Below are 12,108 nucleotides of genomic sequence, written 5' to 3'. Positions count from 1 at the left end.
AAACGTCAAGTAAAGGTTTACTTGACACTGTATTAATATCAAGTAATCCAACTTCTATAGTAGTGAGGATTCACAGTTGGTCATGCCCTCTTGCGATCTTTTAAGATATGAATTTTGATGTGCTTTTTGGGATTGCGATGTGGGTATATTGGAGGCATTGTTGATATAGTAGGTAATGGCGTAATGTGATGCTTGCTGCGAAGAAGGTAACCATATATTTCTCTAGGACAAGTTTCTGTAGATCTTATGGAGGGCCATAACTTTGTTTCATGGATTAAAATAAAAAGAAAAATGATTAAACTATAAAATTTAAAATTGAAATCAAATATAATATTAAATGAAATATACTACACAATTTACAATTTTAAGTTTCGATTTTTAATTAGGTACGAGCCAGTATTAAAACTTTCCCTTGGGAAAAAAATGTACCTCATTCTTTAAGCTAATCTCAAACTAAATAAAGGCTTTAGTTATTGGTGTAAACAAAGCAGTAAATAAACCTATAGTAAGTTATATATATATATTGTTAGTTACTATAGTTAAAAATTGATTGTTTTTTGTCTTTTAAAAGATACGGTATGGGTTAGTGCATCCGAGCATTTCCACGAGGTGAACATCTCCTTAATAGAGTCATCATTTCTACTTCATTAATGACAAGAGATAATACAAGAAGGAGAAAAAACAAATAGGGCTAGAGAGAAGCCCAATTAACCTAGACAAACAAATACAACGATTATTAAAAAGTTTTAAGATTTAAAGCTAAAGTACTATAGTTAAAAATTAATCATTAGAAATTGATATAATTAAACATAATATCTTAATAGGAGATGATGACTAATTTAGTATTGCTCAATGGTAATTGATATGTATTTTCTTTATTAAGTTTAGAGATTCAAATTTATTTACTTGGTTATGGCGTTGTACTAAAAGAAGACATGTATTTGAAATCCAATATTAGTTTCATAATTTCCATTTTGGCCTAAATTTTAAAAAACATATTTTTGCCGGTTTCTTTTTGGTTAAAATAAAAAACTTAATTAGTTTTATGATTCGAAGAAGGTGAGAATTTAAATCCTACATTTTATAAATAGAATAAAGTCTCTCTGATTTATATTTAAAATTTATGTTTTTACATATGGTTTGACAAAATCTTCATAGATAGTATAGACTATTTAAGAAGATTTTATCAAACCATATAAAAACTTTGAGGGAGTGGCTAAATTTTATATTTTAAAATCACATAATTAGGTTAAAAACCATAACTTTTTTTTATAGGACAAATTTTGTAATTTGTTCTGTTTATATATATATATATATATATATATATATATTCATTTTTATCCATATATATCAATTTGTATACTTAACTTCCTTAAATAACCTAAACAAAAATAAAGACAAAAAAAAAAATCAATTATAGTTAAATTTGGAAAGATTTGTTGTCGTTTTTATAACCTTAAAGCTTAAAATCTCACCACTGATCTTTAAACTAAAGATAAGGTTCAGTTTAGGTTTATGTTTTTTTTTTTTTTCTTTTTTTAAGTATGTTCTAAAATTTTTATTTATTAAAAACAAAATCTAAATATATGTTTTGTAGCTGATTTAAGAACATTAACATTTTTTTTTTCAATTTTTAGTTTTCGTTCGTAATTAATAAAAATATCTTGTTTTTTCTTTTAAAAAAAAGTGAGTTAGTGACTCAACATGCCCATTTAAAAAAAAAACATAAAATAAAAAATCACAAAATATAAATAGTTACAAAACAAGTCCTTAATTAACAAAATTAAATTTTAAACGAAAATAATAGGTGAAGGCGACTTTTGTTTGAAATGAATCAATATTCTTGTTATGCATATATATTATTTTGTTTTTAAAAAAAGGAGATGCTCGTACTCATAGGCATATAATAAATGAGAATAAAGCCTCACAGATACCTAAGAAACACAAACAACAATAGTTTGGCATGAGCTCATTTATATCTAGAAGATCCTCAATTTTCATACTAGGTAGTATATACTAATACTTGTTCTTATTCATATACTCACAATTTTCATTTTTTTTTCTTACTAGAACGAAACTTGGGAGTGAACCATCATAAAACGTCCCAAACAAGAGGAGGAACCCTAATAATTTTACTTTATGAAAGATATTTCTTATGTTATTATTTTTTCACTCTCTCAATATTCAATTGATTAATTAAAAAAATAAATGGCATATTGTGTAAATGAAAAAGAAAATTATTTTGTAAACAACAAAAATGTCGAAAGTATTTATAAATGTAGTAAATTTTTCATAGTTTACATATATAGATGATTTTTCAACATCAATTAGTGAATAGTAGTGATTATTGACAATAATAGTGTTCTATCGTTACTATTAGTAGCTATTAATTAATGATATTTGACTATATTTGTAGGTTGTTGTTTTTTTTTTTTTTTTTTTTTTTGCTATATTTGAAAACAATCCAATAAATAAAATATAATTTGATAACATTTTTAATAAAAACATAAACGATATTGTCGAAGAATCAATGTAAGAAGATGGAAAAGAAATCACTACTAAAGAAATGGGATTACTTGGACATTAATACAGTGTCAAGTAAACCTTTACTTGACGTTTTTAAAAGCGTCAAGTAATCGATTGTCAAGTATAGTCAATTACTTTACACTAAAAAAACCGTCAAGTATACGTTTACTTGACACTATATTAACGTCAAATAAGTCATCGCACTTGACGCTTTTTATGTGTCAAGTAAAGTCGTATACTTGACGCATTTTACCTATCACGTAAGATGTTATACTTGACGCCTTTTGCACGTCAAATAAGATCGTATACTTGACACTATTTACGCATCAAGTAAGATAATATATTTGACACTACTGACACGTCAAGTAAAATTGTATAGTTGACACTAATTATCCGTCAAATAAAATAGTATATTTGATTCAAGTAAGATATTATACATGTATTTAACAACATGTATATTGTTTATTAATATATTAAATATACAAATACTCAATATTCTGTTTCTTGCATTAGATACATTCGTTACAATAAAACATATCCATCAACAAAATAAACTTTTCAACCGATAGTTACACAATATAAAAATGACAAATAATTTAGTATAATAAGTAAACCAACCATAATTTCATTCTTCTCAACAATATCATCAACAATTACACAATTCCAATCGAAATATAGGCATCTAAAATTTTCTATCTGTGGCCTATTCCAAAATAAAAAATAATAATAGTTATCTTATATAATCAAAAATGTATTTTGTATACCAAAACTAAACTCTATCCCCTTATATTTATTACGAGTATATAAGCATAATGGCTATGAACAAAACATTTAAACAAAAAAAGTTATGGACATTCCCATATGTTAGCTATTTACAAAATTAAGATCATATCTAGGTGTGTCTATCATATGTACCGAGCTAAAAATTTAGCTCATTCAACTCGTATTTCATCCAATTCAAGCTGTGAGTATGAGTTAGTTATTGTATCAATGTATAGAACATAAAAAGTCGAGTAGACACTTTGTTAAAAATAAAAATTAGTCATAATATACAATTTATAACGTAACGTTACAAGTAGTTTAAAAACATACCACATTAGTAATAATGCTTGTGTCCTTACTCACGATTTCGAGTATGTATCTGTTGACATAATATCCACATTCAATAGTACCTACTTGTAAAGAACACTATAACACAAAACCAAATAAATGCATTTTAGATTATGTGCTAAATTAAATTGTAAATAATTTTATAAATATACTTATCTTTACCGCTTTCTATAATGTTGTTTTTCAAGTCTTTTTCAAATTCTTCTATGATTGGAAAATCGTCAAGGCCCTACATTTCCCAAAGTATAGTATAAATCAAAATGAACTAATTTTTTTAGCGAAACATAAACAGAGTTAGCTTACATATTTGTTATGTATTTGATATCATCTTGAGAGCTTGTTCTCAACGAGTCAAGATAGTACACCACATCATCATATGCATTAATGACTACTAATGAGCAATGAACGCTAAATGAAATATATATGTAAGTAATTAATATTTTGGTACTGATGGAATTGATAAAAATTATAAGGAGCAACAACCAATTGATCTTGTTCAAAAGTTATTAATCTACTACAAAGTCAAGGCCCGGACAAAAAATTTTCCATTGGCATTTCTAATATGTGGAAGATGAGAGGAATTATCTTCCTTGATAGTCAAATTTGGGATCAAAAAAGGTACAATCGAATTATTAATGAAAGTATCTAGAATAGAGAAGATTGAAAATGAGGTTAGAATGCTTCACATATAAATTAATGATCAAATTCCCTAATATAAAAGAAGTGTGAAGAGGATCATAGGAATCTGTAATAGGAGGCATCTAACAGAGTTCAGTAATCAAAGATCCAACAATTATTATAGGCAAAGAAAATTGATAAGATCTCATGAGTTTAATACAACATCTTTGATTCAATTTGCTTAGAAACTAAAACTAACAAAAACACTCCTACACACCTATGATGTTCGTTCATTCAAGATTCGACTGTGCCCCCATGGCCACCAGCTCCACGGCCAAAGCCAGGCCTTCTGCCAAGACCCTACAATATTGAAGAACGAACATAGATCAATTAAAAACTGTTATTGCTAATATGTGGAAGATGTACAGCAAGTTGTCATTGGAGCAACTGCTGATGATGAGAATCGCGTGGGCAAAGTCAAGGCCGTCGAGTTGTCGTGAGTCCAAAAATGGAGAGAATCGCGTGGGCTGTGATCGACAGCCAGTGCAGATGGAGAATAATGGGCTGTTGTCGGCGACCAGTGGAGATGGAGAGGCGTGAGCAGTTAGCGGTGGAGATGGAGAGGCGTGAGCACTTAGCGGTGGAGATTAAGAGAAGTGGAAATGATGGAGAGAACGGCCTGAGGGTGTGGTGAGGGTTTGGGAGAGAGGGGAAATAAAGGGTTGGAGATGAAGAGGCGTGAGCACTTAACGGTGGAGATTAAGTTTATTTTAATAAATTTATTTCATATATGATATTTTAAAAACATTTTTAAAGTGTCAATTAAATATGTTAACTATACTCGGTGTTATTTCAACCTTAAGTAAATGTTAACTATACTTTATGCTAAACAAACGTCAAGTAAAATCTGCATTATACTTAAAATTAAAATACCGTCAAGTAAAATCTCCACTATACTTGACACGAAACAAAATTACGTCAACTAAAAGTTTACGTAAAATAATTCAGAAAATTTGGTGAAATTTTTTTTCTTCAAACTATACTTGACGTGCTTTTCGCATAAGTAAAATCTCCCTAATATTTGACTCGAAAAAACGTCAAGTAAAAGCTAACATAAAATAGTTTGAAAATTTTCGTAAAATTAAAACTTCACTTTTTTGAGACTATACTTGATGTTTTTCATTTTAAATGGTTAATACTTGATGTTTTTTTTATAAAATCGTCAAGTATGTTAAAGTAGCTAGTGTCAAGTAAAGTAAACTTTGTAGTAGTGAATATTTTTAATCGAAAAAACCGAAAGATAAAGCTTTTAAACACATGACACCCTAAAAATTTGGCTTGTATAGTTGAAATGAGCTGACACAATCTAGACTATAGATAATTGAAAGAATATATATATATATATATATATAGATAATTTATACGTAACTTTTGGTTTTGGGACATAATAAAGATGTTAGACGAATGTCAATCTAATTGAGATGTATCGATACACCTACGGATCTTTCTTGTTTTGCAATATTCTTAAAAGATGGGAAAAGTAGTGTAAAGTAGTGTTAATACCTAAAGTAAAATGAGGAAAATGATGTTCATATCATGCATGGAATTTTGAAGGTAAAATTGTCCGTGAAAAGCCATGAACAATGCACATTCATTAAAGTGAAAATGATTCTTTGGGTTCTGTGTATTTATTTGTGCCACATTTTGCACATTCTTAAATTCCATTATAAATTGAACCATGCAATTCTTCGGTAAGCTAACTCACTCTTATATCCTTTGTTTTATTTTTCACATTAAAAGAAGATTTTGCAAAATGGCAGAAATGGGGAAAGTTATTTCTTGCCACACTGTTTCTTCATGGAAGCAGCACCTACTCAAGGCCGAACAATACAACAAGCTGGTATGTATATCTCTACTTTTTGTTTATTTAATTTCCAAACTCAAATCCGTTTGATATTTTTTTGCTTTTGAAGTAGGGTTTTATAATACCACATGAAACACTTATTTTCTCTTTTACTAATTCTAAAAACAAAAACAAATATTTGAAAACTAACATTTCCAATAATTTATTTTTGTCGTTTTAAAAATTTCGTCAAGAACTCAAGTATTTCCTCACCAAATGTATAAATCATAATATAAAATTTAAGAGAAAACAAACATAATTTTTTTTGAGAAAAAATAAATTTAAAACATATGATTACAAATTATAACCGATAATAAAAATTAGCTCGGTTGATATAAATGAAATTTAAGCCAAAAATAATAAAATACACGACACAATGATAAAATAATAGAATTTTTAAAAGTCTAAAAAATCAACATGCACCCTTTGTTTTTTTTTTTCCGAGTTTTTTAAATTAAAAATTATCACTAATAGCTGCTATTATCGATAGTTGCTATGAGTTGTTATCACTGTTAGTTATAGTTTTCTATTTTGCACCATTATGAGTGCTTCTAATTGGTTTCTAAAAAACCTATCATCAATAGTAGTGCTGTTGATGATAACAATTGATAGATACTACCGCTGATAGCCTTCAATTTGAGAAATGTATGCTATCAGTTACTATCATTGACATCAACTATCGTTGATAACGATTCTATTAGTGATAGTTAAGAGCATACTTGATGTTAAAAAATATTACCAACTATTGGTCGGTCAACATTTGCTATGTTTGTAAATATATATATATATATATATATATATATATATATATATATATATTGATATTTTTATGTTAATTTTTAAATTGTGCTCTTAAAAATTATTATGAAAACGAGACTGTAGCTAACAATTGCACTATTCTAATTGGTAGGTGGTTGTGAACTTCACAGCTTCATGGTGTGGCCCATGTCGTTTCATGGCTCCAATTCTTGAAGAGTTGGCAAAGAAAATGAGTAATAATGTCATATTCTTGAAAGTTGATATTGATGAACTGATGGTGAGTTAAACAGAAAAAGAAAAAGAAAAAGAAAAAGAAATTATTCGATCACATGCTTTTGCTGATGCAATTTTGTTAATTAGAATTGAGATTTAATTTTAGTACTGTATTTTACAGAGTATTGCAAAGGAGTTTGGAGTAAGTTCGGTTCCTTCATTTCAATTCTTAAAGAATGGAAAACTGGTGGACAAGTTCGTGGGTGCAAAGAAAAATTTACTCCAAAGCACTATTTCCAAACATTCAGCCAAGTGAAGATAAAAACAATAATAGTCGGTTTAATAAACCATAAGAATGCTATAAAAGTAATGTAGATATATATTATTACCAAATAAAATGTTGTTTTGTGATATGAAACTCATATTCAACCATGTAAAATCAGTATATATACTTGAGATGGATATGCTTTAATTAAACTTATATATGTAAGATATATATATATATATATATAGCTACCGAAATGAAATAGTTTAGTATTATTACTTGAGCTTCTCATTTTGTTTTTTTAGTCATGAAACTATCCAAATTATCATTAAACTTATTTACTCCTATGTTATGTTATAATGTTAATTCGACAAACAAAGAAAGTGTGAACGGTAAAGAACAGTGTAGAGAGCAGTTTTATTATTTAAGGAGAATATAAGAAAATAAAGACAACGTAGTGGGCGCCAATAAAATTATAGGGTTTAATTTATATGGAACACCCATAAACCCTAGTTCAGAAATCAGAAATTAAATATATAATTAGCCTACAAAACATTCTAATATAGCTATATCAAAAATTAATTAATTTGGAAAGGTGGAAAGACTTCACATTTTTTTTAAAAGATATATGAGTTTGCCTTTTTCATTACCAATTAATTTTCCTATGTAATCTCAAATATATCTACATTTAATAGTAATGGAAGTAGTACTTTTAAGACTAGCTAGCGAAATAATAATTAATAACTATATAACAATATATTTATAAAGTATTTGTAAATATAACAAAATTTATTATTGATAAATTTTATGGTCGATAGATTGGCCATGACTATTAGTGGTAGACTATAATTAATTATATGGTCTATCATAATGATAGAGTCCCAAAGTTGGATCTAATATGATATCATAATTCATTAAACCTAAACAAGTATGGAGTCAAAAAGACAAAAAGTTGAGATCCAATTAATCTGAAAACGATGAACCCAAAAATGCATTGTTGTACCAAAACCAGTAAACGATACAAACAAGACACAAACAATAAACACTAACAAAGGAATAAGAAAGGGGAGAAGAGACACAGCATTTATCAACTCTTACAACCAAGAGATATACACACATGGATAAACAACAGAGCAAGAAGATTACCTTCTCCAGTAATCGTTGCCTTCGGATCTTCTTAACTTTAAATAGCTTCAGAGAATAGTATGAACTCTCAACCTTCCACCGTACGCGCTCAAGGAGAACCTCTCGATGATATCTCTACCAAAACTCTCAGACCCAAACTTCTCTGAATTAGTTCTCATTTTCTAAGGGATTTTGTAAGTGCCTTTCACGCATATATAAAGTGCCCATATACAACTGTCACAGATAACAAGAATTTGTTACCTCTCCCGTGCTTTCCATCATCCCTGATATCAAACTGAAAGATATTTCTATAAAAGTAATCACCACAAGGTAAAATTTGTATATTAAAAAATAACAAGTATCTTTAATAGTTTCTTCAAATAAACTAATATCATATTAAATGTGTATAGTGAAGCTCGAAAACATTGTAACCCTTCACCATGAGTAGGAACCTTCGCTACAAGAAGAAACTGGTTTCATGACACTAATGACACTAATTTTGACATTATCAATGTATATCATTTAAGTATGTAAGGTGACTTTTATGTATAGTCATTAAATTAGGGTCAATGACATAATTAAGGGTAATGTCATACAAGCACAATTAATGACATTCATTATACGTAAAAAGAACCTAGTTTGAATGGTAGATATAATTCCAGTTTTGATTCATATTATTTAATGCTCAAACTTTTGTACCAAATAAATATATTAATGAACCTTTATATATAATAATTGTCATACCCTGTCCCATTTCACTCTATACGATGGAATGGGTGATATGGCTGTCTAGACATTTTACTCGAGAATCTTCGTGAAGTATCACATTGAATGTATAGTAAGCGAAATTAAAAGATAATTGTAAAAAAATTTAATGCAGAATGTTGATAGACGAATTGTGGAAATTTCGTTGCTACTTTAAATATAAATACATTTAGTACATTTTTTAACATTTATTACAAAACTACAAATCATGATCCAAACAACACTTATATTTTTGTTATTTGGCTACTATATGCTATGCAAGTTGACAGTACCAATGTGATACCTCAAAATTTGAGTTATTCCTCGAATCTGACTGTTTTGTTTTATTAAGATTTAATTTTCAAATTTTTGGATCTGATTTATGTTGGAGTTTGGTAAAAATAAAAAGGAAAGGTTTTATTAAAAGGAAAAAGGAAAAGAAAAGGAAAGGAAATTAATAAAATTAATAATAATATAGTATTATAATAACAATTATTATTATTATTATTTCTCTTCCTTGGTTCGGGTGCTATCTCTTTTCCTAATTCTCTTCATCTTCTTCCACTTGTGCTAGCTGCCGTCTGGTTGTTCTTGTTGTCGAACGCCGCCGTCAGTGGTTCACGTCTGACGAAGCTCAAAGTAGGCCTAGCCGTGAGTTTTTGCTCGTGTGAATCGTCCAACACGAATTGCAAGCCAACACCTTCCTACATATTGAAGACTGATTCAAATTACGTGATTATTTAAATTAATCTTTTTAATTTATTTTTTTTTGAACAGGTTAAGTTAGTGGGTAAGTGGTGTAAGAACGTGTTTTTTATTTTTAGTAAGTGTCAGTTTTTTGTAAGCCTTTAATAAGGCATTTTAATTGATTATTCTGATATGAAAAAAAGAGAAATTTTTTTGGTATGGCCTGTTGAATGTCTGCTTCTGTATCTATAAGGTGTCTAAAATTTCTCCAACAATTTTGGTATCAGAGCTAAGTTCGAGAGAGTGAGTTGAGTGTAAAACACAGTGAGAAAAGATGGGCAACAATGGCAATGCTATGGGTTCAACACAACCACTCATTCCAATCTTCAAAGGAGAAGGATACGAGTTTTGGAGTATTAGTATGAAGACTCTTCTCAGATTTCAAGACTTATGGGACTTAGTAGAACAAGGCTATGCGGATCCTGACGACGAAAGCAAGTTGCGGGAGAACAGGAAGAAAGACTTAAAGGCGTTGGTGATTATTCAACAAGCAATCCATGACAGTGTTTTTTCGCGGATTGCTGCAGCAACAACGTCAAAACAAGCGTGGCTGATTTTGCAAAAGGCATTTCAAGGAGATTCAAGAGTAGACTTTGAGACCTTGATGATGAAAATTGGAGAATCAATTGCTGATTTTTTGTCACGGGCAACGACAATTATTAGTCAGATGCAAACATACGGCGAGACGATTAAGGATCAGACTATGGTGGAGAAAGTATTGAGAAGTTTGACTCCAAAGTTTGATCATGTTGTGGCTACAATAAAAGAATCAAAGGATCTGTCCACTTTCACATTTATTGAATTAATGGGATCTCTTAAAGCACATGAGTCGAGAATCAATAGATCGATAGAAAGAAATGAAGAAAAAGTGTTTCAGGTAAAGGATGTAGTTCCAAAGTATAATGACGTGATCGTGTCATGACTCGAGGCCGAGGAAGAGGAGAATATCATGGTCGAGGTCGTGGTACCGGAAAAGAATGTAACCAAAATGAAGAACAAAGGCAGTTCGAAGTGCAGCCAAGCAACAAAGCTAATATTCAAAGCTACCATTGCAAGAAGTTTGGTCATGTAAAGACAGACTGTTGGTACAAAAATCATAGAGCCAATTTCGCAGTAGAGAATGAAGCATCTGAGAATAATGGAAAGGGTGAAAATAAGCTTTTTATACAAACATACCTAGTGACCAAAAGACAGCAGAGGTGTGGTTCATTGATAGCGGTTGTTCGAATCACATGACAGGTTTGAAGCCTATATTCAAAGAGCTTAATGAAGGAGAAAAGTTGAAGGTGGAGCTCGGAAACGGCAAGGAACTACAAGAAGAAGGCAAAGGAACGGTGGGAATTGAAACTCACCATGGAAATAGAATTCTCACAAATTTTCAGTATGTGCCCGATATTGGATATAATTTGCTGAGTGTTGGACAACTAATGGAGAGGGGGTATTTTATCTTGTTTGATGATGGTGTGTGCCTGATAAAAAATAAGCAAACAGGATGAGTTTTGGCAAAAGTAAAGATGACCCAAAGCAAAATGTTTCCGCTGGAAGTTTCAAAATGTGGAAAATTTTGCTCTACTACTACTGCAATAAATACAACAAAGAACAACTTGGAGTTATGGCATTTAAGGTACAAACATCTTAATATTAAAGGGCTTTCTTTGCTAAATTAAAGAGATATGGTTATTGGGTTACCAAAAATCAGTGCTATTAATATTTGTGAAGGATGTGTGTGTGGAAAACAAACTCGAAAATCTCTTCCTATTGGGAAAGCTTGGAGAGCCTCAAAGTGTCTCGAGCTAATTCATGTTGACCTGTGTGGGCCAATGCAAACAAAGTCTCTTAGTGGGAGCTTTTATTTCTTGAGTTGGATATATTTTCTAGAAAGCAAATCAGAAACATTTGAGAAGTTCAAGCATTTCAAGGCAAAGGTAGAAAAGCAGAATGACATGTTCATCAAATCTCTTCGCAGTGATAGAGGTGGAGAATTTTTGTCCGACAACTTTAACCATTTTTGCAAGGAACATGACATCCATAGGGAGTTGACAACACCTTATACTCCGGAGCAAAATGGGGTCGCTGAGAGGAAGAATCGGACTGTGGT

General features: G+C 30.0%; 1 protein-coding gene across 1 annotated transcript; it reads left to right on the top strand.

The window, feature by feature from the left end:
- The first annotated feature begins 6,028 nt into the window (after nucleotides 1-6,028).
- LOC103502659 (thioredoxin H-type-like) lies at nucleotides 6,029-7,612 on the top strand. Its single transcript, XM_008466677.3, has 3 exons — nucleotides 6,029-6,154; nucleotides 7,068-7,193; nucleotides 7,311-7,612. The coding sequence occupies exons 1-3, from the start codon at nucleotides 6,068-6,070 to the stop codon at nucleotides 7,443-7,445; spliced, it is 348 nt and encodes a 115-aa protein (XP_008464899.1). The 5' UTR covers nucleotides 6,029-6,067; the 3' UTR covers nucleotides 7,446-7,612.
- Nucleotides 7,613-12,108: the final 4,496 nt, after the last annotated feature.

Source organism: Cucumis melo, chromosome 10 (assembly GCF_025177605.1).
Source record: "Cucumis melo cultivar AY chromosome 10, USDA_Cmelo_AY_1.0, whole genome shotgun sequence".
Classification (NCBI taxonomy): Eukaryota; Viridiplantae; Streptophyta; class Magnoliopsida; order Cucurbitales; family Cucurbitaceae; genus Cucumis; species Cucumis melo.
The sequence above is the reverse complement of the archived record's forward strand: the minus strand, read 5'-3'. Positions and strand labels throughout refer to the sequence as shown.